This window comes from Ranitomeya variabilis, chromosome 2 (genome assembly GCF_051348905.1).
Source record: "Ranitomeya variabilis isolate aRanVar5 chromosome 2, aRanVar5.hap1, whole genome shotgun sequence".
Classification (NCBI taxonomy): domain Eukaryota; kingdom Metazoa; phylum Chordata; class Amphibia; order Anura; family Dendrobatidae; genus Ranitomeya; species Ranitomeya variabilis.
This window is the reverse complement of record NC_135233.1, coordinates 386,446,161-386,474,007: the sequence shown is the minus strand read 5'-3', so window position 1 is coordinate 386,474,007 and position 27,847 is coordinate 386,446,161. Positions and strand designations below refer to the sequence as shown.

At 47.5% G+C, this 27,847-nt stretch overlaps 2 protein-coding genes across 6 annotated transcripts; both read right to left on the bottom strand.

Annotated features, from left to right (window-relative positions):
* Positions 1 to 5,161: 5,161 nt before the first annotated feature.
* Positions 5,162 to 8,507, bottom strand: LOC143806211 (uncharacterized). Its single transcript, XM_077286347.1, has 2 exons — positions 8,373 to 8,507; positions 5,162 to 6,954 (listed from the first exon to the last, which is right to left on the bottom strand). Exon 2 carries the CDS (start codon positions 6,772 to 6,774, stop codon positions 6,007 to 6,009), a length of 768 nt encoding a protein of 255 aa, XP_077142462.1. The 5' UTR covers positions 6,775 to 6,954; positions 8,373 to 8,507; the 3' UTR covers positions 5,162 to 6,006.
* A 2,886-nt stretch (positions 8,508 to 11,393) lies between these two features.
* Positions 11,394 to 25,401, bottom strand: LOC143806210 (uncharacterized). Of its 5 annotated transcripts, none has more exons than XM_077286346.1 (5): positions 25,017 to 25,341; positions 24,164 to 24,196; positions 21,596 to 21,719; positions 19,094 to 19,195; positions 11,394 to 18,836 (listed from the first exon to the last, which is right to left on the bottom strand). In XM_077286346.1, exons 3-5 carry the CDS (start codon positions 21,717 to 21,719, stop codon positions 16,378 to 16,380), a joined length of 2,685 nt encoding a protein of 894 aa, XP_077142461.1. In that variant the 5' UTR covers positions 24,164 to 24,196; positions 25,017 to 25,341; the 3' UTR covers positions 11,394 to 16,377. The 5 variants fall into 5 exon arrangements, with proteins under 5 accessions (XP_077142461.1, XP_077142457.1, XP_077142460.1 ...); XM_077286342.1 differs by having other exon boundaries at positions 24,177 to 24,196; XM_077286345.1 differs by lacking the exons at positions 24,164 to 24,196; positions 25,017 to 25,341 and adding an exon at positions 25,362 to 25,401.
* Positions 25,402 to 27,847: the final 2,446 nt, after the last annotated feature.

Below are 27,847 nucleotides of genomic sequence, written 5' to 3'. Positions count from 1 at the left end.
ACATTATTAAGAAATATATTAGTGATTGTCAATACTCTGGGCCTCTGCTAGAGCCGCAGGGTGAAGGCTGTAACACGCCGGCACGGATCCTTTATGGCTGCTTGGGTACGGACTCCATGTGCGCCCCAGGGTCATCTTCCTGCATAAACCCATTAATCTTTTTTCCTTGGTAATACGATCTCTATCCAGCATAAGGATCAGGCCGTTACGGTCAAGAACCTCCGCATGTATGGAACAATAGTGTAAGGGGTGTACATACAAGTCCATGGATCTGAAGCCCCTGTATCTAACCGCTTAGATACCATAGTCACAGTTCACCATGGCACCTATACTTTATAACTGCTGTGATCAGAGCCATCTCTAATGTCAGCAGTTCCCGACAAGTGGCTGCTGTGTAAACGGCTGGCACCCGTCGGGTATACAATGGGGGCTTTTGGGTACACTCACATAGCAAATTAAAAAAAAAAAAGTCCCATTCTCATCCAGAAAAGTGGGATGATTTTTTTTAAAGGACAAGTTACAGTTTCCGATGCTACAGAATTGGAACGTGCTGTAAAAATTGGATGCCACACTGATGGTCCGAGTACTGATGGTCCGCACACTGAGGGTCCGCGTACTAATGGTCTGTACCGCATACGATTTTTTTCTCACACCCATGAGATTTTAAAGTGAAATTGCAGCACATTGATTACAGATGAGAAAACATACACAGATCTGCATACACATACACTAGACCTCATTTTCACCCCCCTCTGTCCCTTATCTAATCTCACAACCTCTCCCTTCCCCCTATCTGACCACCATCTACTCACCTTCTCATCCTTGTCCTCCTCACCTGCCCCCCAGGTCCAGCCACTACCACATCCTCGCAGAATCCTCGCAAACCTAGACATTCACAGACTCTCTTCTATCTCTGTCTTCCATATCTTCACTCCATGACACGGACAGCGCCACCGCTTTCTATAAGGCTACGTTCACATTTGCGTTGTGCGCCGCAGCGCACAACGCAAACAAAAACGCAGCAAAACGCATGCACAACGCTGCGTTTTGCGCCGCATGCTTCCTTTTTTAAATTGATTTTGGACGCAGCAAAAATGCAACTTGCTGCGTCCTCTGCGCCCAGACGCGGGCGCCGCAGCGACGCATGCGGCGCAAAACGCAAGTGCGACGCATGTCCATGCGCCCCCATGTTAAATATAGAGGCGCATGACGCATGCGGCGACGCTGCGGCGCCCGACGCTGCGGCGCACACCGCAAATGTGAACGTAGCCTAACACCACCCTCACATCAACCATAGACTCAGTCGCCCCTCTCATGCATGGCAAAGTGCGACAAATCAATAGGCAACCCTGGCATAACAATCTCACCAAAAAACTTCGACAAGCATCCAGGGTCGCAGAGCGGCGTTGGAAGAAAACACACCTACCTGACAACTTCACCACTTTCAAACAAGCTACACTTGCCTTCAAATTAGCCCTCACCTCTGCTACACAGACCTATTTCACAAACTTCATATCTTCATTATCCAGAACCCAAAACAACTGTTCAGCACATTCAACTCTCTCCTCCGCCCACCACTGCCACCTACAACTCCCCTCATCTCTTCTGAGGACTTTGCCACCTACTTCAAAAATAACATCGACCAAACAAGGCAAACCTCTACTGTTCCACCACCCCAACCACTCCATATACCAGACCTCTGCCCTTCCCTAATAACTTCCCTCTCCAACATCACTGAAGGAGAGCTCCCCAACCTCACTAACACGCTCATTCCAGCTCTAACCCATCTATCGCTATCTTCTGGTACCTTCCCCTCTGCCTTCAAACATGCCACCATTACACTCATCCTCAAAAAACCTAACCTTGACACAACTGCTATGCCCAGCTATCGCCCCATATCACTGCTCCCGTTTGCTTCCAAACTCCTTGAGCAGCATGTCCACGCTCATCTTTCCTCCCACCTCTCATCTAACTCTCTCCTTGACAACCTCCAATCTGGCTTCCGCCCCCACCACTCCACCAAAACTGCCCTGACCAAAATTACTAATGACTTACTCAGCCAAAGCCAACAGTTCTCCATCCTCCTCCTTCTCGACCTGTCCTCTGCCTTTGACACAGTCGACCACTGCCTACTGCTAGATTCTTTCTTCCCTTGGCATCGAAGACTTTGCCCTGTCCTTGATTGCCTCATACCTTTCCGACCGCACATTTAGCGTTTCCCACTCCCTCACTACCTCCTCATCTGTTGGAGTCTCTCAAGGCTCTGTCCTGGGGTCCCTACTCTTTTCTATCTATACCCTTGGCCTAGGACAACTCAAAGTCCCATGGCTTCCAGAACCACCTGTATGCGGACGACACTCAGATCTACCTCTCTGGCCCAGATATCTCCTCTCTGCTGTCCAGAATCCCGGAGTGTCTATCAACCTTATCCTCCTTCTTCACCTCTGGGTTCCTAAAATTCATTATAGACAAAACCGAACTCATCATCTTTCCTCCATCTCGCGTATCTACCCTACCCAACCTATCTATTATGGTAAACAGCTTCACGCTCTCTCCCGCACCTGAAATCCACTGCCTTGGAGTAACTCTCGACTCCGCCCTGTCCTTCAAACCTCACGTCCAAACTCTTGACACCTCCAACTCAAAAATATTTCCAGAATCTGTCCCTTCCTCAGCCCTCAATCTACTAAAACTCTTGTGCATGCCCTAATCATCTCCCGCCTTGATTACTGCAACACCCTCCTCTGTGGCCTCCCCACTAACTCTCTTGCACTACTCCAGTCCGTCCTCAATTCTGCTGCCCGGCTAATCCACCTCTCTCCTCGCTACTCACGTTTCTTCCCTCTGCAAATCCCTCCACTGGCTCCCAATTCCCCAACGAATCCAGTTCAAACTACTAACACTGACCTACAAAGCCATCCACAACATTTCTCCTCCATATATCTCTGAACGAATCTCCCAATATCTTCCCTCACGTAATCTTCGATCCTCCCAAGACCTTCCTACTCTCCTCCACTTATTTGTTCCTCATACAACCGCCCCCCAAGATTTCTCCCGAATATCATCCATCCTCTGGAATTCCACACCTCAACACGTCCGATTATTCACCACCCTCGGATGCTTCAGACGGAACCTGAAAACCCATCTCTTCAGGAAAGCCTACAGCCTGCAATAACCATTCTGCCGCCTCACCAACCACCCGAGCTGCCGCTTCACCAATCGCCCGAGCTGCCGCCTCACCACCACCAGAGCTGCTACACCCTGACCTTCTGTCTCTTCCCCATTATCCTGTAGAATGTAAGTCTGCAAGGACAGGGTTCTCTCCCCTCTGTACCAGTCTGTCATTGTAAAGTTGTTTACTGTAAACGATATCTATAACTGCATGTAACCCCTTCTCATGTACCGCACCATGGAATTAATGGCGCTATACAAATAAATAATAATAATCTGCACTGAATAACAATGGTCTGACTGAATTACCTTTATTTCTCGCTTTGCATTCATCCGAATTATATGCCAATGTGAGCGAACCCTAATAAAATTGTGACCGGTAGAGTTTAGCAAAAAGATTTGCAGGACCCTGTATCCAAAACAGCAAGTCAATAGACAAGAGCCCCCTGAACTTCCTTTTAGCTGCAGCTTCCCTAGTGCTGCTTCCGATTTGTAGGTCCCCCACAGCGCCAAGTGTGCGTCGCAACGAAATGATGTTGAGGGGACTAAACCTGTTGATAACAGATGTTCATTTATATTTCTGTCTGCTTATTGGGGAAGAATGGGACACATTCTGACCCCACAAGAGGCATACACATTTACCCCCTATATAAACAGTACTTCATTCAAGTACTTAGCGCATCTCATAGTATATGTTCCAGAGCACGTTACATCAGGACAGGGTATCATCACAAATTATGGCTGTTTACCCCCATTAGACACTGCTGTTAATGGAAGGAGACTCCTCTTTACTTCATCGTTTACATCCCCCCCGCATACCGGGAACACCGCACAAGACCCGCCGTATACCAGTAACACCCCCACAAGACCCGCTGTATACCGGGAATACCCCACATGACCCGCCATATACCAGGAACACCCCACAAGACCCGCCGTATACCGGGAACACCCCCACAAGACCCTTCGTATACTGGGAACACCCCACAAGACCTGCCATGTACCGGGCACACACCACAAGATCCACCGTATTCTGGGAACACCCCCCCACACACACACACAAGGCCATTTTTGCTGTAATAATCAAATAAAAATAATATCAGTTGTTGAACACAAGTAATGTAATAAAACAGAATAAAAGGTTTCTCCAAACTAAGCACAAAAAGGTGGAGGCCGTCACCAGCTGCCACCAGATTCCTGAGACTGGTGGTCAAAAATCCTTGAGTGACTGCAAATGATCTTCAGCGAGATCTGGTGGCAGCGGGTGCCCAGGGTTCAGTTTGCACAGGAAGGTGCAGACTAAACGCTGAGAGTCTCCATGTCTGGACTGACACAAAAGCAAAAGAAAAGACAACTCCAATACGCTGAAAAAACATGTAACAAAAACACAGAAGTTTGAGGATTCTACTCAATGGAGCAAAGAAACAAAACTGAAAATGTTAAATTCAATTAGAGTCAGCTCAAAGGCAGCAACTAGATTATTACACGGGATGGAGGCCTCACCTATATTACACGGGATGGAGACCTCTCCTATATTACACGGGATGGAGGCCGCTCATATGAGGAGAGGTTGGAAAAGTTGAGGTTTTTCAAGGGAATCTGTCACCTACTTTTTCGTATATAAGCTTTGGCCACCGCCATCAGGTGCTTATCTACAGCATTCTGTAATGCTGTAGATAAGCCCCCGATATAACCTGAAAGATAAGAAAAGATAAGTTATATTATACTCACCTGGGGGGGGGGTGGTCCGGTCCGATGGGCGTCGCGGACCAGGTTTGGCGCCACCCATCTACATGCGATGATGTCCTCTTCCTTGCTTCCTGTCGCGGCTCCTGCGCAGGCGTACTTTATCTGCCCTACCCGGACCGCGACGCCAATTGGACCGGACCGCCCCTGGGTGAGTATAATCTAACTTGTTTTTCTTATCTTTCAGGTTACATCGGGGGCTTATCTACAGCATTCCAGAATGCTGTAGATAAGCCCCTGACGGCGGTGGCCGAAGCTTATATACGAAAAACTAGGTGACAGATTCCCTTTAAGATTAGAAAAAAGACGCCTCAGAGGAGATCTCATTTACATGGATAAATACTTGTGCGGTCAGAACAGGGGACGGCACATGACTTATTCCTACCAAAGAAGATGCCAAGGACCAGGGGGCAATAATTACGGGTGCAGCTAAATAGGAAAGGGTTCTTTACAGTTAAAGCAGTCAGACTGTGGAATGCCGTCCACAAGCGGCAGTAATGGCCGACACTCCTCGAAACACATAACATTGCGAGTTATAGTTAAATAAGTGACAAATGAACAATTTGTAGAGAACGGTTGAACTTGATGGACTGAGGGCTTTTTTCAACCTATGTAACTATGTATGAAAAAAGAATCATACATTTTATTTGTCCCCCAGAATGGAATAATTAAAAATGACAAATCACGCGCTCAGAAAACAAACCCTCACATGGCTGCATCCACCAAAAAATAAAGACGTTATAGGTCTCAGAATATGCCGGTGATACCCACAAATAAATACAATAAATACAGAAATGTCTCCAAATTCACGTCTCAGAACTGACACAGACAAGTGCTGGATTCTGATGTGACACCAGACTGTTTGACTGATGATTCCTCCAAGGTGCATCGGCTTGAGCTTTCATATATTAGAAATCGTGAGGAGAAAAGTCGAGGTGATAGGTCCTGTAACAGTCTCTGACCACTTTGTAATAATTACAATTAATAAAGCAGAATTCCTTATTTTCTCTCTTCGTTATTGTAACGGCCTCTCAGGATCGAACATCCAGCTGATTTGGCCAGATATCATGGACAATGTCATTGTTGACTTTCTCAGTTGAGTGCCGCATGCTTCACATGTACTTTTTTGTGCTTGATGAGGCTGGAGTTTTGATTGAAGGCTTTCCCGCATTGGTTACAGACATACGGTCTCTCTCCGGAGTGAGTTCTCTGATGCTCAATCAGGTTGGACCTCTGCGTGTAGCTCTTCCCGCAGGCGCTGCACGTGTACGGCCTCAGCCCCGTGTGAGCTCTCTGGTGAGCAATGAGGTTAGAGATCTGAGTGAACCGTCGGCCGCATTTGTTGCAGGAGAACGGTCGCTCCCCTCTGTGCGCCCTCAGATGAGTAACAAGGTGAGAACTGCGAGAGAAACTTTTCCCACACTCTGTGCACACATAAGGACGCTCTCCTGTGTGCGCCCTCTGATGGGTCACAAGGTTGGATACAAGAGTAAAGCTTTTTTCGCAGTCGCTGCAGACATACGGCTTCTCGCCCGAGTGTGCCCTTTGATGTGCGATTAGGTTTGAGCTGTCAGTAAAAGTTTTTTCACAGTCGCTGCAGGCGTATGGCCGCTCTCCTGTATGCGTCCTCTGGTGTTTTACAAGATTTGAGCTATCTGTAAAGCCTTTGCTGCAGATGATGCAGATGTACGGCTTCTCCCCGGTGTGGATCCTATGGTGTGTAACCAGCGATGATCTCCGGGTGAAACTTTTCCCACAGTCTCTACATGTAAACCTCTTTCCATCCCCGGGCTGCGCCTGTTCATCCTCACACAGTGCAATGTTTGGGGCAGTGATTGCGCTTGGGTGACTTTTCTCCATTTTTCACCTTGTGTCTCATTATTACTGGATGGAGTTTCTTGACATTCAGGCGACTCAGTGATGCACTTCTGCCTCCGTGAGTGTGAGCGTAGTGCCTCCTACAGTGGAATCACTTGACATCTCCCATCATAGATTGAAGGATGGTAACAGGAGCTCAGACGCACTGACGCGGCTGAAAATCTGTGAAAACAGAAAAACATTTTGTTATTTTTTAAAATAATAATTTAAACTTCTTACATTGTTCCATAATCAAGTTCTGATGCTCAAATCCCATCCCATCCCCGCACACTCCACAAGACCCGCCGTATACCGGGAACACCCCACAAGACCTGCCTTATATAGATAAAACCCCACAAGACCCGTCCTATACCAGGAACACCCCACAACACCTGCCGTATACCGGGAACACCCCACAAGACCTGCCATATACTGGGAACACCCCACAAGACCTGCCGTATACTGGGAACACCCCACAAGACCTGCCGTATACTGGGAACACCCCACAAGACCTGCCATATACCGGGAACACCCCACAAGGCCTGCCGTATACTGAGAACACCCCACAAGACCTGCCATATACCGGGAACACCCCACAAGACCTGCCTTATACAGAGAAAACCCCACAAGACCCGTCATATACCAGGAACACCCCACAAGACCTGCCATATACTGGGAACACCCCACAAGGCCTGCCGTATACCGGGAACACCCCACAAGACCTGCCATATACCGGGAACACCCCACAAGACCTGCCTTATACAGAGAAAACCCCACAAGACCCGTCATATACCAGGAACACCCCACAAGACCTGCCATATACTGGGAACACCCCACAACACCTGCTGTATACCGGGAACAACCCACAAGACCTGCCGTATACCGGGAACACCCCACAAGACCTGCCGTATACCAGGAACACCCCACAAGACCTGCCGTATACCGGGAACACCCCACAAGACCTGCCGTATACTGGGAACACCCCACAAGACCTGCCATATACTGGGAACACCCCACAAGACCCGTCATATACCAGGAACACCCCACAACACCTGCCATATACCGGGAACACCCCACAACACCTGCCGTATACCAGGAACACCCCACAAGACCTGCCATATACTGGGAACACCCCACAAGACCTGCCGTATACCAGGAACACCCCACAAGACCTGCCGTATACCAGGAACACCCCACAAGACCTGCCGTATACCGGGAACACCCCACAATACCTTCCGTATACCAGGAATACCCCACAAGACCCGCCATATACCAGGAACACCCCACAAGGCCTGCCGTATACTGGGAACACCCCACAAGACCTGCCGTATACCGGGAACACCCCACAACACCTGCCGTATACCGGTAACACCCCACAAGACCTGCCGTATACCGGGAACACCCCACAACACCTGCCGTATACCGGTAACACCCCACAAGACCTGCCGTATACCGGGAACACCCCACAAGACCTGCCGTATACCGGGAACACCCCACAAGACCTGCCGTATACCGGTAACACCCCACAAGACCTGCCGTATACCGGGAACACCCCACAACCCCCGCCACCTCTGCTCCCTCCCAGGACTTGTTGCACCTACCTGAGTAGAAACTGGTTCCTGGTGGAGTTAGGACCTGTGATGATGATGTGATCATGTGACCTGATTTGTGGGACGAGTCAGGCTGTGAGGATTGAGGAGTCATGTGACATGTGCAGCCGAGCTCCTCATTCTCTACAGATATAACGCCTCACCCTTCTGGGAAGGATTTCTTTTCTGCTCCCCCCGCTCTGTAACATTACAGGGTCTCCACTCTCTTCCTGAGTTTCCTTCCACTTCTCAATAATATCACTCACAGGTGATGCTGTTATCAGTGACCTCCGCATCACTGGGCTCAGGACTCCTCCATGTCTGACATTAGTGTCCACAGCCACATGGTGCAATCACTGATGGTACAGTGTGATACTGTCTGCTGAGCTGTGTATCTAATCCTCTCCTGTGTGATACTGCCTGCTGAGCTGTGTATCTAATCCTATCCTGTGTGATACTGACTGCTGAGCTGTATCTAATTCTATCCTGTGTGATACTGACTGCTGAGCTGTGTATCTAATCCTGTCCTGTGTGATACTGTCTGCTGAGCTGTGCATCTAATCCTCTCCTGTGTGATACTGACTGCTGAGCCGTGTATCTAATCCTATCCTGTGATACTGACTGCTGAGCTGTGTATCTAATCCTAACCTGTGTGATACTGACTGCTGAGCTGTGTATCCAATCCTATGTGATACTGACTGCTGAGCTGTGTATCTAATCCTCTCCAGTGTGATACTGTCTGCTGAGCCGTGTATCTAATCCTATCCTGTGTGATACTGTCTGCTGAGCTGTGTATCTAATCCTATATGATACTGTCTGCTGAGCTGTGTATCTAATCCTATCCTGTGTGATACTGTCTGCTGAGCTGTGTATCCAATCCTATGTGATACTGACTGCTGAGCTGTGTATCTAGTCCTCTCCTGTGTAATACTGACTGCTGAGCCGTGTATCTAATCCTATGTTACTGACTGCTGAGCCATGTATCTAATCCTCTCCTGTGTGATACCGTCTGCTGAGATGTGTATCTAATCCTCTCCTGTGTGATACTGACTACTGAGCCGTGTATCTAATCCTATCCTGTGTGATACTGTCTGCTGAGCCGTGTATCTAATCCTATCCTGTGTGATACTGACTGCTGAGCCATGTATCTAATCCTAACCTGTGTGATACTGCCTGCTGAGCTGTGTATCTAATCCTATTCTATGTGATACTGTCTGCTGAGCTGTGTATCTAATCCTATCCTGTGTGATACTGACTGCTGAGCCGTGTATCTAATCTTCTCCTGTGTGATACTGACTGCTGAGCCGTGTATCTAATCCTATCCTGTGTGATACTGTCTGCTGAGCCGTGTATCTAATCCTATCCTGTGTGATACTGTCTGCTGAGCTGTGTATCTAATCCTGTCCTGTATGATACTGTCTGCTGAGCTGTGTATCTAATCCTATCCTGTGTGATACTGTCTGCTGAGCCGTGTATCTAATCCTATCCTGTGTGATACTGTCTGCTGAGCTGTGTACCTAATCCTATCCTGTGTGATACTGTCTGCTGAGCCGTGTATCTAATCCTATCCTGTGTGATACTGACTGCTGTGTATCTAATCCTATCCTGTGTGATACTGTCTGCTGAGCTGTGTATCTAATCCTATCCTGTGTGATACTGACTGCTAAGCTGGGTATCTAATCCTATAGTGTGTGATACTGACAGCTGAGCTGTGTATCTAATCCTATCCTGTGTGATACTGACTGCTGAGCCGTGTATCTAATCCTATCCTGTGTGATACTGACTGCTGTGTATCTAATCCTATCCTGTGTGATACTGTCTGCTGAGCTGTGTATCTAATCCTATCCTGTGTGATACTGTCTGCTGAGCTGTGTATCTAATCCTATCCTGTGTGATACTGACTGCTAAGCTGGGCATCTAATCCTATCCTGTGTGATACTGACAGCTGAGCTGTGTATCTAATCCTCTCCAGTGATACTGTCTGCTGAGCCGTGTATCTAATCCTATCCTGTGATACTGTCTGCTGAGCTGTGTATCTAATCCTATCCTGTATGATACTGTCTGCTGAGCCGTGTATCTAATCCTATCCTGTGTGATACTGACTTCTGAGCCGTGTATCTAATCCTCTCCTGTGTAATACTGACTGCTGAGCTGTGTATCTAATCCTCTCCTGTGTGATACTGTCTGCTGAGCTGTGTATCTAATCATCTCCTGTGTGATACTGACTGCTGAGCTGTATCTAATTCTATCCTGTGTGATACTGTCTGCTGAGCCGTGTATCTAATCCTATCCTGTGTGATACTGACTTCTGAGCCGTGTATCTAATCCTAACCTGTGTGATACTGACTGCTGAGCTGTATCTAATTCTATCCTGTGTGATACTGTCTGCTGAGCCGTGTATCTAATCCTATTCTATGTGATACTGTCTGCTGAGCTGTGTATCTAATCCTATCCTGTGTGATACTGACTGCTGAGCTGTATCTAATTCTATCCTGTGTGATACTGTCTGCTGAGCCGTGTATCTAATCCTATCCTGTATACTGTCTGCTGAGCTGTGTATCTAATCCTTTCCAGTGTGATACTGTCTGCTGAGCTGTGTATCTAATCCTATCCTGTGTGATACTGACTGCTGAGCCGTGTATCTAATCCTCTCCTGTGTGATACTGTGTGCTGAGCCGTGTATCTAATCCTATCCTGTGTGATACTGAGTGCTGAGCTGTGTATCTAATCCTCTCCTGTGTGATACTGTGTGCTGAGCCGTGTATCTAATCCTCTCCTGTGTGATACTGTGTGCTGAGCCGTGTATCTAATCCTATCCTGTGTGATACTGACTGCTGAGCGATGTGTCTAATCCTCTCCTGTGTGATACTGTCTGCTGAGCTGTGTATCTAATTCTATCCTGTGTGATACTGTTTGCTGACCAGTAAATCTCAGAGGGCCGAGAATATTTCTGCCACTCAGGAATCTGACAAATTTCAGTGATTGAGGAAATCCAGCATCTGCTGAGAAGATGGAGGAAAGACGGACAGCAGAGATGGCGAAGATAAAAACTATTTATTGTTACATATAATTTACATATTTCAAATATTAAAGTTGTGAGATAGTTATCCTGAGAAGCGATCATCAGTGTCAGGTCATTGGGTGTCACCCCCCCTTATCAGCTGTTTGCACCTCCTGTGGCTCCCTGAACAGAATGTACAGCTCAGTACGCCGTGTAGTGGACGTTCCTGGTACTGCAGCTTATATTATTTATTTATACAGTACCATTAATTCCATGGTGCTGTACATAAGAAGGGATTACATACAAAGTTATAGATATCGTTTACAGTGAACAAATTTACGATGACAGAGGTGGCAGCTCGGGTGGTGGTGAGGCGGCAGAATGGTTATGGCAGGCTGTAGGCTTTCCTGAAGAGATGGGTTTTCAGGTTCCGTCTGAAGGATCCGAGGGTGGTGAATAATCGGAAGTGTTGGGGCAAAGAATTCCAGAGGATGGGGGAAATTCGGGAGAAGTCTTGGAGGCGGTTGTGTGAGGAACGAGTAAGTGTGGAAGAGAGTAGGAGGTCTGGGGAGGATCGAAGATTATGTGAGGGAAGATATTGGGAGGTTAGTTCAGAGCTATAGGGAGCGGAAGGGTTGTGGATGGCTTTGTAGATCAGTGTTAGTAGTTTGAACTGGATTTGTTGGGGAATTGGGAGCCAGCAAAAGATTTGCAGAGGGGATAAACAGGGAAGTAGAGAGGTGGATTAGGCGGGCAGCAGAGTTGAGGGCAGACTGGAGTGGTGCAAGAGAGTTAGCGGGGAGGCCACAGAGGAGGGTGTTGCAGTAGTCGAGGCGGGAGAAGATGAGGGTATGCGTTGCAGTAGTCGAGGCGGGAGAAGATGAGGGTATGCACAAGAGTTTTAGTAGATTGAGGGCTGAGGAAGGGAAGGATTCTGGAAATATTTTTGAGTTGGAGGCGACAGGAGGTGGCAAGAGTTTGGACGTGCGGTTTGAAGGACAGGGCAGAGTCGAGTTAACCTGAGGCAGCGGATTTCAGGTGCGGGAGAGAGCGTGATGCCGTTTACCATAGTAGATAGATCACTTAGGGGAGATACGCGAGATGGAGGAAAGATGATTTCGGTTTTGTCTACATTGAGTTTTAGGAAGCGAGAGGTGTAGAAAGAGGATATGGCTGATACTCTGGGATTATGGACAGCAGAGAGGTGACATCTGGGCCAGAGAGGTAGATCTGAGTGTCGTCCGCATACAGGTGGTACTAGAAGCCATGGGATTTTGAGTTGTCCTAGGCAAAGGCTATAGATGGAAAAGAATAGTGGCCCCAGGACAGAGCCTTGAGGGACTCCCAACAGAGAGAGGGCGGGATGAGGAGGTAGTGTGGGAGTGGGAAACGCTAAATGTGCGGGCGGAAAGGTATGAGACAATCCAGTACAGGGCAAGGTCTTTGATGCCAAGGGAAGAAAGAATCTGTAGCAGTAGGCAGTGGTCAACTGTGTCGAAGGCAGAGGACAGGTCGAGAAGGAAGAGGATGGAGAACTGTCTGTTAGCTTTGGCTGTAAGTCATTAGTAATTTTGGTCAGGGCAGTTTCGGTGGAGTGGGGGGGGGGGGGGGCAGAAGCCAGATTGGAGGTTGTCAAGGAGAGAGTTAGGTGAGAGGTGGGAGGAAAGTTGAGCATGGACGTGCTGCTCAAGGAGTTTGGAAGCAAACAGGAGCAGTGATATGGGGCGATAGCTGGGCATAGCAGATGGGTTAGGGCTGGAATTAGCGTGTTAGGTGGTGAGGTGTGATTTGGAAAGGAGGTGAGTAAACTCTCCTTCAATGATGTTGGAGAGGGAGGTTATTAGGGAAGAGCAGAGGTCTGGTATATGGAGTGGTTGGGGTGGTGGAACAGTAAAGGTTTGCCTCATTTAGTCAATCTTATTTGTGAAGTAGGTGGCAAAGTCCTCGACAGAGATTAGGGGAGTCGGAGGAGGCAGTGGTGGGCGGAGGAGAGAGTTGAATGTGCTGACTGTTCAGCTAATTTGAAGGCAAGTGTAGCTTGTTTGAAAGTGGTAAAGTCATCAGGCAGGCGTGTTTTCTTCCAATGCTGCTCCGCGACACTGGATGCTTGTTGAAGTTTTTTGGTGGTACTGTTGTGCCAGGGTTGCCTATTGATTTGTCATACTTTACCATGCATGAGAGGGGCGACTGAGTCTATGGCTGATGTGAGGATGGAGTTATAGAAAGCGGTGGTGTGCGTGTTGTGGAGTGAAGATATGGAGGACAGGGGTAGAAGAGAGAGTCTGTGAATGTCTAGGTGTGCAAGGTTTCTGTGAGGATGTGCTAGTGGCTGGACATGAGGGGCGGGTGAGGAGGACAAGGATGAGAAGGTGAGTAGATGGAGGTCAGATAGGGAGGAGAGCTTGTGAGATTAGATATGGAACAGAGACGGGTGAAGATGAGGTCTAGTGTATGTCCGTCTGCGTGGGTGGCTGTGGAGGACTACTAAGTCCAAAGGATGAGGTAAGGGACAGGAGTTTGGAGGCAGCTGGGTATCAGTAGGGATATTAAAATCGCCCATGATGCTGGTGGGGGTGTCAGCAGAGAGAAAGTGAAGAAGCCAGGTGGAGAATTGGTCGATGAAGGCAGTGGCTGAGCCAGGTGGTCGGTATATGACGGCCATTTGGAGATTAGAGAGTAGATACGGACAGACTGAACCTCAAAAGAAGGGAGGATAAGGGAGGGTGGGGGTTGGATAGGGCTGAAGGAGCAGTTTTTGGAAAGAAGGAAACCCACTCCTCCGCCATGTCTGTTGCCAGAGCGAGGAGTGTGGGTAAATTGAAGGCCACCGTAAATCAGTGCAGCAGGGGAGGCAGTGTCAGGGGGCGTCAGCCAGGTCTCAAAGGTTGCGGGAAGTAAAGAGATTGTGGATCATGTAGAGCTTGTTGCAGACAGAGCGGGCATTCCAAAGCGCCCCAGAGAGAGAAAGCAGGGGGGTGGGGGTCAGTGGCACAGATTTTAAGTGTGTGAAAAGGATAGGGGTGAGGATTAGTAGTATATATGAGGCGGGTGGGCCAGGATTGGGGGGTATGTCGCCAGCAGTGAGAAGGAGCAGAGAAAAGGAAAGCAAGTGGGTGAAGGAAAGTGATCGGCTTATATTATATTTTAGTTGGAGAGGTCTGAGGTTAAGGAGGTCTGCAGATAAAGCAAGGTAGGGGGGGGGGGTAAGAGAGAGGGGGGGAGATAGTTATTTGGTTCGAGGGTGAAGGGATTTGGGGATAGTGGAGGGTGAGGATTAGTGGAGCAAAAATGGTGAGGGCAAATGTGAGCATGGTTAAAGAGCAGGCTAAGAGAAGAAAAGGTAAGTAAAATTAGAAGATAGTGATTAGTCTTACCCTCTGACTGATTTCTGGACTATTTCTGATGTTACACTTGAAAGATGTCACACTTCAAATGATGTCACATCTGACCTAAGTCATATCTGACCGGCTCCATTCAACATCACATTCACTTCAATTGGAACTGAGCTGCAGTACCTGAGAACGGCCACTACCAAGTGTAAGGCGCTGTTCTGTCTCGATACACTGTGCCCTATGACTACCAGAGCACCTGGAGACCGCTGATCATGGTCTTGCCTTGTGTCAGACCTCACTGATCTGATGCTGATCACCAATCCTAAGAATAGGTCATAAATATCAAATTGTTGGACATACTATAAAACTTGCTGCATTGCTGATTTGCGCTTGTTCTCCCTAATTTATCTGAGAGAGTGTAAACTAAGCTAAGTGCTCTCTTCAGTGGAATTTTATTCAAAATGTGGCTTAAAAAATGGATTAGTAATTTTGAAAAATTCTGTATTTGTACACAGACGCAGCACCCGCCTGTAAATACAATCAGTCCTTCTGGTCTGCGCTCAGGTACATCACAATAATCGGAAATAAACTGATTATTCTCTTCTCTCTATCTGCACTTTTACCAATGTAGTGTTACCTTTTTGCATCCTGTTTTTCTCTTCGGATGTTTTGAGATGATTTGGTTACACAGCTACAGGCACTGTGCCTGCGGAGTGACCCCATATGGTAGTTGTGCTCTCCTCTATCAGTAGACGCTGATGACACCATATCGATGTGCGACTGCTGTGAATACGATGGGTCTCCGCTTGTCTTGTCTAAGAGGCCACACATTTATCGTTACAATTGTCGCCAACAGAGTCTCTAGAAATAACTCAATGGAAGAAACAGGATGATAAATGCTTTCCAGAGACCGTGATCAGTGGGGGTCACAGTAATCAAACCCACCTTAGGAAATACTATTAAAACGTGCTGCCCCGATAGAATAAAGGCTAATTCACACGATGGTATGGAGGGTGAATGTTCTTGTCCATATTAAGTCCACAATTCCTGTCCCATCGACGCGTTTCATGGCCTCCAGCACCATCATATCTGCTTATGAGGCTCTTCATTCAGTTCACCAAAGCTGCGGCCATAATTCAAACACGCACCATCCTGTGATTTAGAATTTATGTTGTAAAGTGAAAAACAGATAATAAGAAAGATGCCCTAAACTTGACATATCGGCTCCGATCGCGGCACCTTCACTTCAGGCTTTGACGAGAAGAGAAGTTTCCTCCCTTTCTATGTGACAAGTGTGAAGCGTCCTGACTACGTTCGGTAACTAGCCCCCTATCCTTTCTCTGTATCAGCCACGATGGAGAAGGGGCTGGGTTAGATATTGAAATGGTGCAGTCAACCAGCCCCCTGTAAGTGCGTCACCGCAAGAATCGCTCTACTATGTAAGAAAAACAAGGCAGAAGAGGAGATTCCGGGCCGATATCTCGAGATCCGGGCGGCTTTGTGAATTTGTATATTAGTAACTTTCATCTCTTTTCATTCCACACACTTTTTTTTCTAGCTAGGTATCCCCTTAAATTATTTTCCTGCAACAACTCCCTTAATACATAAACTATCAAGCAACTGCTTAGTTGGAAATGACTACAAGAATCGTGGGACAATGTGGTATCTCGTGGAAAATCCATTCTTAGAATCTTCCATCTTCTTCCTCTTTGATTTCCAGCTTTACAGTAATGTGATTAAAGTCTTCTTGGTTTTCAGAAATGTCAGCATCTACTGAATTATGAGGCTTTTCAGGTCGATTTGAGGGTCCACAATCGTCTGTTTCGCCGGCTGCGTGAGTTTTCTGGTGTTTGATGAGAGCAGACCTCCTTGCATAGCTCAGTCCACACACCGTGCACATGAACGGCTTTTCTCCTGTATGAAGTCTCACGTGTTCGACGAGCGACGATTTCCAGTTGAAGCTCTTGTCGCATTCAGAACAAGAGAACGGTTTCCTCTCTTTGTGGACGGCCTGATGCTTGATCAGTTTGGAACTGTCTGTGAAGCCTTGACCACATTCTGAGCAAGTGTATGGCTTCTCCTCCTCGATGTGATCACTTTTGTGTCTATCTAGAAGGGATTTCTGGCTAAAACTTTTCAGACACTGGGGACATGAAAATGACTTCTCCCCAGTATGTATTTTTCTATGGTTTATGAGGGCCGAGTTGACATTGAAGCATTTTCCACAGTCTGAACAGGAGTATGGTTTCTCCCCAGTGTGGCTGCTAACATGTTTGTCAAGATGCGATTTCTGAGAGAAGGCCTTTCCACACTCAGAACATGAAAACTGATTGACATCCTTGTGAACTTTCTCGTGCTCAGTAAGGCTTGAGTATTGAGTAAAGGTTTTACCACACTCAGAACAGATATATGGCTTTTCGTCATCATGCAGGACCTGGTGCCGCTCCATATGGGCTTTCGTTAGAAAGCACTTCTCACAATGAAGGCATGAAAATTGCTTCTCTCCTGAGTGAGTTTTAACATGCTGCTTAAGACTGGAATTACTACAAAAGCATTTTTCACACTCCGGACAGGAGAACGTCTTCCTTCCCGTGTGGATTATGAGATGCCTGGTAAGATCTGACTTGGTGAAGAAATTTTTAGTACACTCTCGGCATGAAAATTGCTTCACTTTGTTGTGAACTCTCTCATGTTTCACAACTTGACATTTCTGGCTAAAGCGCTTCTGACAGATAGGACATTCGAATGGTTTTTCTCCAGTGTGGATCCTCAAGTGTTTGATCAGGGCAGATTTCTGAGCAAAACGTTTGTCGCATTCGGAGCAGGCATGTGATTTCACTCCTGTATGAACATGCTGGTGATTGCCAAGGTTTGACATGCTGCTAAAGCGCTTCCCACAAATGGAGCAGGAATATGGCTTCTCCCCCGAGTGAGATCTTAGATGCTTCAGGAGTTCGGACTGGTAAGTAAAGACTTTCTCACAATCTTTATAAGGGCAGGTCTTCTTATTGTGGACCTTTTGGTGCTGGGTCAGCGCCAACTCTCTCGTAAAGCACTTTCCGCACTCGGCACAAGAAAAGCGAGCGTCTTCACAGTGCACCACCTGGTGCCGTACCAGATGCCTTTTGCGGCTAAACCTCTTGTCGCAGCCTGAGCACGCGTATGGCTTCTCTCCTGTGTGTGTCCTTTGATGCTGCTCCAGGTTAGATCGTTTATAGAAAGATTTATCACATTCAGAGCAAGAAAAAAGTTTGTCGATTGAGTGAACTCGCTGGTGCTCCACCAGAGAAGACTTCCAACGAAAAGTTTTTGTACATTGTGAGCAAGAAAATGGCTTCTCACCAGTGTGAATCCTCACGTGTTCCAAAAGGGACGACTTCCACCGAAACCGCCTTTGGCATTCGGAACATGAAAAAGGCTTATTACTAGAGTGCACCAGTTTATGTTTCGCGTGGTCGGCAGCGGATGAAGAACGAACACCACATTCCCAACAAAAGAAGAACTTCTCTGCAGAATGGGTTATTTTATGTTTCTCCAGATGTGACTTCTGCCTGAAACACCTCCCGCACATAGAACATGTGTACGGCTTCTCACCCGTATGGATCCGCAAGTGTTTAACAAGGCCTGAACTTATGCTGAAGCTTTTGCCACATACAGTACAAACAAACGGTTTCTGCCCCCCATGGATTTTCTCATGTATGATAAGATCGGATTTCTGCATGAAAAGCTTTCCACATTCCAAGCAAGAAAACGCTGTCTCTCCTTTGTGGATTCGACTGTGCAGGAAAAACGTTGAGTACTGTGTGAAACATTTTCCGCATTCTGGACATATCAGCGGTTTTCGGTCAGAGTGAGTGACCTGATGCCTCACAAGATGCGATTTTGTGCTGTAACTCTTTCGACATTCATGGCAAAAGTATGGCTTCACAACAGCGAGGGATTTCTGGGGTTTTTTAAGAGCAAGCTTATTAGGGAAGGGCCTTTTGAGTTCAAAGAAAGGAAAAGATTGATTCCGCTTTTCTTTTTCCACAGGTTCAGCAGGGAGAAATAATTTGTCCTTATCATCAGGATTTTCCCTTGTTGCTGGAGGAGTCGCTGAGGCTGCAGACAGGATACAGGGAGCCGGCTGCAATACATCTTCATCTGAAAAAAAAATAGGGAAAAAATTATTTCTGTGCACAGAAACACTATGCAATGTTCATCAAAAAATGGGAAAAAAATGAAATTTTCTAATTTTGGAGCCGCTTCCAAATGCCCTTTTTAATGGGAACCTCTGCAAGAAATTAACCACAGACAACATGAAAAAAGAAAGCGCAAAATAAAGCGTTCTCCGGTCAAGAGACGTTTCCATGTGGCATTTACTCTACTGTCACTTTGTAACCAAAGATGATGAACCTTACCTGGGCGACTATGCGCTATTGTGTGCGGCCATCGCTCTGGAACCCAGGGCTCCTCCATGTTTTCGATCTTTGATATAATCTCGGGTTTTACAGTGACGTCACCTTGGTGATAGAAGACACAGAAGTGAATCTTTCCATCAGATGTGATAGTGGAGGATGATCTCAGAAATCGATCTCGATTCTCTGCATTTCTTATAAATTGCTACTTACAGGGGTCGTCCCACTAGAATCTCCCCTTGTCCATGTGTGTTAGGCTACTTTCACACTATCGTCGGGCCCGGCCCGTCGCAGTGCGTCAGGCCGAGGTTACCGACGCTAGCGTTCTCTGCGCCGCACAACGGGGGCAGCGGATGCATTTTTCCAGCGCATCCGCGGCCCCATTGTGAGGTGCGGGGAAGTGCGGCGGAGTTCCGGCCGCGCATGCGCGGTCGGAAAAAGCGGACCGTCGGGAGCAAAAAACGTTACATGTAACGTTTTTTGCTCCCGACGGTTCACCACAACACGGCGCAACCGTCGCACGACGGTTGCAACGTGTGTCAATGCGTCGCAAATGCGTCGCTAATGTTAGTCAATGCAGAAAAAACGCATCCTGCAAGCACTTTTGCAGGATGCGTTTTTTTGGCAAAACGACGCATTGCGACGTATTGCAGTTAACGCTAGTGTGAAAGTAGCCTTAGGCTCATTGACCTAATTGACTGGATTCCCCACCCGGGACCCTTCCACCTGCACCTTGCCTTATATAGGAGGATATGCACCACACATGATCTGAAGCTGCAGCCGGATATACAGTACAGACCAAAAGTTTGGACACACCTTCTCATTTAAAGATTTTTCTGTATTTTCATGACTATGAAAATTGTACATTCACACTGAAGGCATCAAAACTATGAATTAACACGTGGAATTATATACTTAACAAAAAAGTGTGAAACAACTGAAAATATGTCTTATACTCTAGGTTCTTCAAAGTAGCCACCTTTTGCTTTGATGAATGCTTTGCACACTCTTGGCATTCTCTTGATGAGCTTCAAGAGGTAGTCACCGGAAATGGTCTTCCAACAATCTTGAAGGAGTTCCCAGAGATGCTTAGCACTTGTTGGCCCTCACTCTGCGGTCCAGCTTACCAAAAACCATCTCAATTGGGATCAAGTCTGGTGACTGTGGAGGCCAGGTCATCTGGCGTAGCACCCCATCACTCTCCTTCTTGGTCGAATAGCTCTTACACAGCCTGGAGGTGTGTTTGGGGTCATTGTCCTGTTGAAAAATAAATGATAGTCCAACTAAACGCAAACCGGATGGAATAGCATGCCGCTGCAAGATGCTGTGGGAGCCATGCTGGTTCAGTATCCCTTCAATTCTGAATAAATCCCCAACAGTGTCACCAGCAAAGCACCCCCACACCATCACACCTCCTCCTCCATGCTTCACGGTGGGAACCAGGCATGTAGAGTCCATCTGTTCACCTTTTCTGCGTCGCTCAAAGACACGGTGGTTGGAACCAAAGATCTCAAATTTGGACACATGAGACCAAAGCTCAGATTTCCACTGGTCTAATGTTCATTCCTTGTGTTCTTTAGCCCAACCAAGTCTCTTCTGCTTGTTGCCTGTCCTTAGCAGTGGTATCCTCACAGCTATTTTACCATGAAGGCCTGCTGCACAAAGTCTCCTCTTAACAGTTGTTGTAGAGATGTGTCTGCTGCTAGAACTCTGTGTGGCATTGACCTGGTCTCTAATCTGAGCTGCTGTTAACCTGCGATTTCTGAGGCTGATGACTCGGATAAACTTATCCTCAGAAGCAGAGGTCACTCTTGGTCTTCTTTTCCTGGGGCGGTCCTCATATGAGGCAGTTTCTTTGTAGCGCTTGATGGTTTTTGCCACTGCACTTGGGGACATTTTCAAAGTTTTCCCAATTTTTCGGACTGACTGACCTTCATTTCTTAAAGTAATGATGGCCACTCGTTTTTCTTTACTTATCTGCTTTTTTCTTGCCATAATACAAATTCTAACAGTCTATTCAGTAGGATTATCAGCTGTGTATCCACCAGACTTCTGCTCAACACAACTGATGGTCCCAACCCCATTTATAAGGCAAGAAATCCCAATTATTAAACCTGACAGGGCACACCTGTGAAGTGAAAACCATTTCCGGTGACTAGATCTTGAAGCTCATGAAAAGAATGCCAAGAGTGTGCAAAGCAGTCATCAAAGCAAAAGGTGGCTACTTTGAAGAACCTAGAATATAAGACATATTTTCAGTTGTTTCACACTTTTTTATTAAGTATATAATTCCACATGTGTTAATTCATAGTTTTGATGCCTTCAGTGTGAATTTACAATTTTCGTACTCATGAAAATACAGAAAAATCTTTAAATGAGGTGTGTCCAAACTTTTGGTCTGTACTGTATGTGCCGCCATACAGGCTCCTGAGTCTTGCTATAGCGCACCGAAGGGTCAAAATGAAACCCCAAAGACCTACAAGATAAGATGAGAGGATGACTTACCAACAGAGACGAGACAGCGGAAGTTTTCCATCATCACTTCCTTATATATTTCTTTCTCTGTCAGCTGCAGACATCGCCACTCCTCCTGCGAGAAATACACCGCTACGTCTTCAAAGGTCGGCATCTGTGGGAGGAAGAGGAACAAAGCTGATGTTTGTATATAATGTGTATGTACATACACTACTGTTCAAAAGTTTAGGGTCTCTTACAAATGTCCTTATTTTTGAAAGAAAAGCACAGTTTTTTCCAATGAAGTGAACATTGAATGATTCAGAAATACACTCTATACATTGTTAATGTGGTAAATGACTATTCTAGCTGCAGACGTCTGGTTTGTAATGCAATATCTTCATAGGTGTATAGAGGCCCATTTCCAACAACCATCACTCCAGTGTTCTTATGGTATTTTGTGTTTGCTAACTGTGTTAGAAAGCTAATGGATGGTTAGAATACCCTTGTGCAAGTATACTAGCACAGCTGAAAACAGTTTGGCTGATTAGAGAACCTATAAACCTGACCTTCCTTTCAGCTAGTTGAGAATCTGGAGCATTACATTTGTTGGTTCCATTAAACTCTCAAAATGGCCAGAAAAAAAAAAGAACTTTCATATGAAACTCGACAGTCTATTCTTGTTCTTATAATAATAATAATAATTTTTATTTATATAGCGCCAACATATTCCGCAGCACTTTACAATTAAGCGGGGACATGTACAGACAAATTCAATACAAGTTAAGACAATTTAAACAGTGACATTAGGAGTGAGGTCCCGGCTCGCAAGCTTACAATCTACAAGGAAATGGGGGGACACAATAGGTGGAAAGTGCTTGTTATTTCAGGTCTGGCAATTATAATAAATAGGGATTTTCATACAAAGCTGCATGATCCGGTCATCAGCCCGTGTGTTTAAGTGCAATAGTCAAGTATCAAGTGCAGTTATAATGTGCATGGAGGGTCTGGAGACAGATGAATAGTAGGGGGCAGATTCAGAGTAATATTTGGAAGGAGGGAACAGGGTAAAGTTAGTTTACTGAGTAGTTGATGTGGTAGGCTTGTTGGAAGAGATGGGTTTTCGCGCTTGAATAGGTCGGGGCTAGGTATCAGTCAGATCGTCTGGGGAAGTGCATTCCAGAGAGCTGGCGCAGCACGAGAGAAGTCTTGGAGACGGAGGTGTGAGGTTCGGATTACAGGGGTTGTTAGTCTTAGGTCATTTGTAGAACGGAGGGCAGGTGTAGGGCGATAGACAGAGATGAGAGAGGAGATATAAAGCGGTGCAGAACTGTGGAGGGCTTTGTGGGTGAGAGAGGCGTTTATACTGGACACTGTAGCGAATGGGTAGCCAGTGTTCTTAGAAATGAAGGCTATTCCATGAGAGAAACTGCCAAGAAACTGAAGATTTCCTACAACGGTGTGTACTACTACCTTCACAGGAGAGCACAAACAGGCTCTAACCAGAGTAGAAAGAGAAGTGTGAGGCCGCGCTGCACAACTGAGCAACAAGACAAGTACATTAGAGTCTGTAGTTTGAGAAATCGACGCCTCACAGGTCCTGAACTGGCAGCTTCATTAAATAGTACAGGCAAAACGCCAGTGTCATCGTCTCCGGGATGCTGGCCTTCAGGGCACAGTGGCAAAGAAAAAGCCATATCGGAGACTGGCTAATAAAAGGATAAGGTTAATATGGGCAAAAGAACACAGACATGGGACAGAGGAAGATTGGGAAAAAGTGTTATGGACAGACGAATCCAAGTTTGAGGTGTTTGGATCACACAGAAGAACATTTGTGAGACGCACAACTGAAAAGATTCTGGAAGAGTGTGACTCCATCAGTCAAGCATGGTGGAGGTAATGTGATGGTCTGGGGTTGCTTTGGTGCTGGTAAAGTGGGAGATTTGTACAAGGTAAAAGGGATATTGAATAAGGAAGGCTCTCTCTCCATTTTACAACGCCATGCCATACCCTGTGGACAGCGCTTGATTGGAGCCAATTTCATCCTACAACAGGACAAGGACCCAAAAGCACACCTCCAAATTATACAGGAACTATTTAGGGAAGAAGCAGCAGCTGGTATCTATCTGTAATGGAGTGGCCAGCGCAGTCACCAGATCTCAGCCCCATTGAGCTGTTGTGGGAGCAGCTTGACCATATGGTACCATAAAGTGCCCATCAAGCCAAACCAACTTGTGGAGGGGCTTCTGGAAGCATGGGGGGAAATGTCTCCTGATTACCTCAGTAAATTAACTGCTAGAATGCCAAAGGTCTGCAATGCTGGAATTGCTGCAAAGGGAACATTCTGTGACGAAAGCAAAAGTTTGAAGGAGAAAATTATTTCAAAGAAAAATCTTATTTTCGAACCTTGTCAATGTCTGGACGAGATTTTACATTCATTTGGCAACTCATGTGAGAAAATTGTCTGGGTGACCCTAAGCTTTGGAACTGTAGTGTATATATATGTGTATTTAATGTATGTATATATATGGAAATTAAAGGGAGGAAATTCAAATATTTATCTGTTTGAATGAATGATATTTCACAGTAAAGTTATCAGAGCTCATCCTGGGTCCTGACCTTCTCCCATCACCTTCATCCTAGGGCCCCGTCCTATAATAATGCCATGTTCAGTGTCACAGCTGAGATCCGGTGCAGTGTGTCCGGCGCCCCAGCTGACAGCTCTCTATCCTATTCACTGTGCACCACAGGAGTGTGCTGTGCTCTCGTTCTCCACCCGTCACCCTGATCCCGGGGTACCGTTGTCCACCTGTCACCTTTCTACCAGTGTCCTGTCCTCTGCTTGTCACCTTCATCCCGGGTCCCGTCTTCTGCCCACCTTTACATCGGGGTCCCGTCCTCCGCCCACCATCTTTACACCAGGGTCCCGTCCTCCACCCACCATCTTTACTCCGGGGTCCCGTCCTCCACCCACCATCTTTACACCGGGGTCCCGTCCTCCACCCACCATCTTTACACCGGGGTCCCGTCCTCCACCCACCATCTTTACACCGGGGTCCCGTCCTCCACCCACCATCTTTACACCGGGGTCCCGTCCTCCACCCACCATCTTTACACCGGGGTCCCGTCCTCCACCCACCATCTTTACACCGGGGTCCCGTCCTCCACCCACCATCTTTACACCGGGGTCCCGTCCTCCGCCCGTTACCTTCATCCCGGGGTCCCGTCCTCCTCCCACGTCACCTTCATCCCAGACTCCTGTCCTCCCCGCCCCCACCTTCATCCTGGGGTCCCGTCCAGACACCCCCCCCCCCCCCCCCCCCCTGGTCCCGTCCTCCATCCGTCACCTTCATCCCGGGATCCCCTCCTCCTCCCACGTCACCTTCATCCCAGACTCCTGTCCTCCCCCCCCCCCCCTTCATCCCGGGGTCCCGTCCTCCCCCCCGTCCCGTCCTCCATCCGTCACCCTCACCCCGTCCTATATAATGCCATGTGCAGTGTCACAGCTGAGATCCGGTGCAGTGTGTCCGGCTCCCCAGCTGACCGCTCTCTATCCTGTACACCGTGCAGCAGAGGAGCGCGCTCTGAGCAGAGTTCAAACCGCATCTGGCAGGAGCCGCACACATGGATATGACCCTGTACACACCGCCCCCGTGAACATCGCTGGGAAATACATCGGCGATACAGAACGCACATCTGCTTGCAGAACTACAAGTCCCAGAAGTCACTCTGAGTCTATCCAGAAATACAGGGGCAGAGAACCGACTGGGAGTTGTAGTTCCCCACCAGGAGCGACACTAAACCACCTCCTCCTCACCTGCACCAACCCCGGGAGCAGCGGCACAGGACCTGCGGTGACGTCATGGTCATGTGACAAGTCACAAGTGTGGGTGGAGTCAGAGCTGTGTGCGTCCCAGTGTAGCCGAGCCCTACACTTTTCTCCATAGAGCGACTGTTGTAACGTCCTACAGTCACCACTAGGGGGAGATTTATTATTCCTGAGCTGTAATCGCCAAGCTTCTATCTAGCTCCCCCTGGTGGCAGCTCCCCGTAGTTGCGCACCTTACCTGTAGCTGCTTCTATAAATACGTATAAGGTACCTTCACACAGGTCGGCGTGTATCGTTGTGTTTGACAGCAAAAGCAATGATGGCAGGACTGTTTTACATGGAGCTAATGACCTGTGAGAACGATAAGTGAGTCACCGTTACGTCACAGGATCGCTCCTGCATCGTTCTGGAGCTGCTGTGTTTGACGTCTCTACAGCGATCTAAACAGCGACGCTGCAGTGATCGGCTCGTTGTCTATATAAGGTACCGTTACACTAAGCGACGCTCCAGCGATATAGACAATGATCCGACCTAAATTAGATCGCTGCAGCGTCGCTGTTGAGGTCGCTGTAGAGACATCAACACAGCAACTCTAGAACGATGGAGGAGCGATCCTGTGACGTAACGGCGACTCACTTAAGGTACCGTCACATTAGGCGACGCTGCAGCGATATAGACGATGCCGTCGCTGTTTCGTCGCTGGAGAGTTGTCACACAGACAGCTCTCCAGCGACCAACGATGCCGAAGTCCCCTGGTAACCAGGGTAAACATCGGGTTACTAAGCGCAGGGCCGCACTTAGTAACCCGATGTTTACCCTGGTTACCAGTGTGAATGTAAAAAAAAAAAAAACACTACATACTCACATTCCGATGTCTGTCCCCCAGCCTCAGCTTCCCGCACTGTCTCAGCGCCGGCCCTAAAGCAGAGCGGTGACGTCACCGCCGTGCTTTACGGCCGGCCGGCGCTCAGTCAGTGCGGGAAGCTGAGGCTGGGGGACAGACATCGGAATGTGAGTATGTAGTGTTTTTTTTTTTTTACATTCACACTGGTAACCAGGGTAAACATCGGGTTACTAAGCGCGGCCCTGCGCTTAGTAACCCGATGTTTACCCTGGTTACCAGTGAAGACATCGCTGGATCGGTGTCACACACAAGTGTCACACACGCCGATCCAGCGATGACAGCGGGTGATCAGCGACGAAATAAAGTTCTGGACTTCTAGCTCCGACCAGCGATATCACAGCAGGATCCAGATCGCTGCTGCGTGTCAAACACAACGAGATCGCTATCCAGGACGCTGCAATGTCACGGATCGTTGTCGTTCTCGTTGGAAAGTTGTTTAGTGTGAAGGTACCTTAAGCGACTTTGCAATGAGAACGACGACGATCCGTGACATTGCAGCGTTCTGGATAGCGATCTCGTTGTGTTTGACACGCAGCAGCGATCTGGATCCTGCTGTGATATCGCTGGTCGGAGCTAGAAGTCCAGAACTTTATTTCGTCGCTGATCACCCGCTGTCATCGCTGGATCGGCGTGTGTGACACCGATCCAGCGATGTGTTCACTTGTAACCAGGGTAAATATCGGGTTACTAAGCGCAGGGCCGCGCTTAGTAACCCGATATTTACCCTGGTTACCATTGTAAAAGTAAAAAAAAAAAAAACACTACATACTCACCTTCTGATGTCTGTCACGTCCCCCGGCGTCCACAGGGTTACACGCTGCTGCCGGCGCTGACACATTCAGTCAGTGCAGGAAGCTCTCGGCAGCAGCGCGTAACCCTGTGGACACCGGCGGGGGACGTGACAGACATCAGAAGGTGAGTATGTACTGTTTTTTTTTTACTTTTACAATGGTAACCAGGGTAAATATCGGGTTACTAAGCGCGGCCCTGCACTTAGTAACCCGATGTTTACCCTGGTTACCCGGGTGCTGCAGGGGGACTTCGGCATCGTTGAAGACAGTTTGCCGAAGTCGTTCCCCTGATCGTTGGTCGCTGGAGAGAGCGGTCTGTGTGACAGCTCCCCAGCGACCACACAACGACTTACTAACGATCGCATCGCTGGTCGTAATCGTTGGTAAGTCGTTTAGTGTAACGGTACCTTAAATATATAGCAAATGTCTGTCCTTATGCGCAAGAAAAAGCGCCTTGCGTAAAGCAGAGCTGCAGTGTAAAGCATGGAGGGCAAAACAGTGGTCTGATCCTTTAGTGAAATTAGTCATCTAAACTACCCCAGAAAAGCATCCATTTTCTCTTCATATGCACGACCAGCCTTATTTTCAACTTACAGTTAGGTCCATATATATTTGGACAGAGACAACGTTTTTCTAATTTTGGTTATAGACATTACCACAATGAATTTTAAACAAAACAATTCAGATGCAGTTGAAGTTCAGACTTTCAGCTTTCATTTGAGGGTATCCACATTACAATTGGATGAAGGGTTTAGGAGTTTCAGCTCCTTAACATGTGC

Excerpts from the sequence above, each read along its gene's own strand:
- LOC143806211 (XM_077286347.1), bottom strand. The coding sequence starts at position 6,774 with ATGGAGAAAAGTCACCCAAGCGCAATCACTGCCCCAAACATTGCACTG.
- LOC143806210 (XM_077286341.1), bottom strand. The coding sequence starts at position 23,995 with ATGAGTTGCCAAATGAATGTAAAATCTCGTCCAGACATTGACAAG. Across the intron at positions 21,720-23,950 it reads CTCGTCCAGACATTGACAAG|ATGCCGACCTTTGAAGACGT; the intron begins GTTCGAAAATAA and ends TTCCTCCCACAG. Across the intron at positions 18,837-19,093 it reads AATAGCGCATAGTCGCCCAG|ATGAAGATGTATTGCAGCCG; the intron begins GTAAGGTTCATC and ends TTTTTTTTTCAG.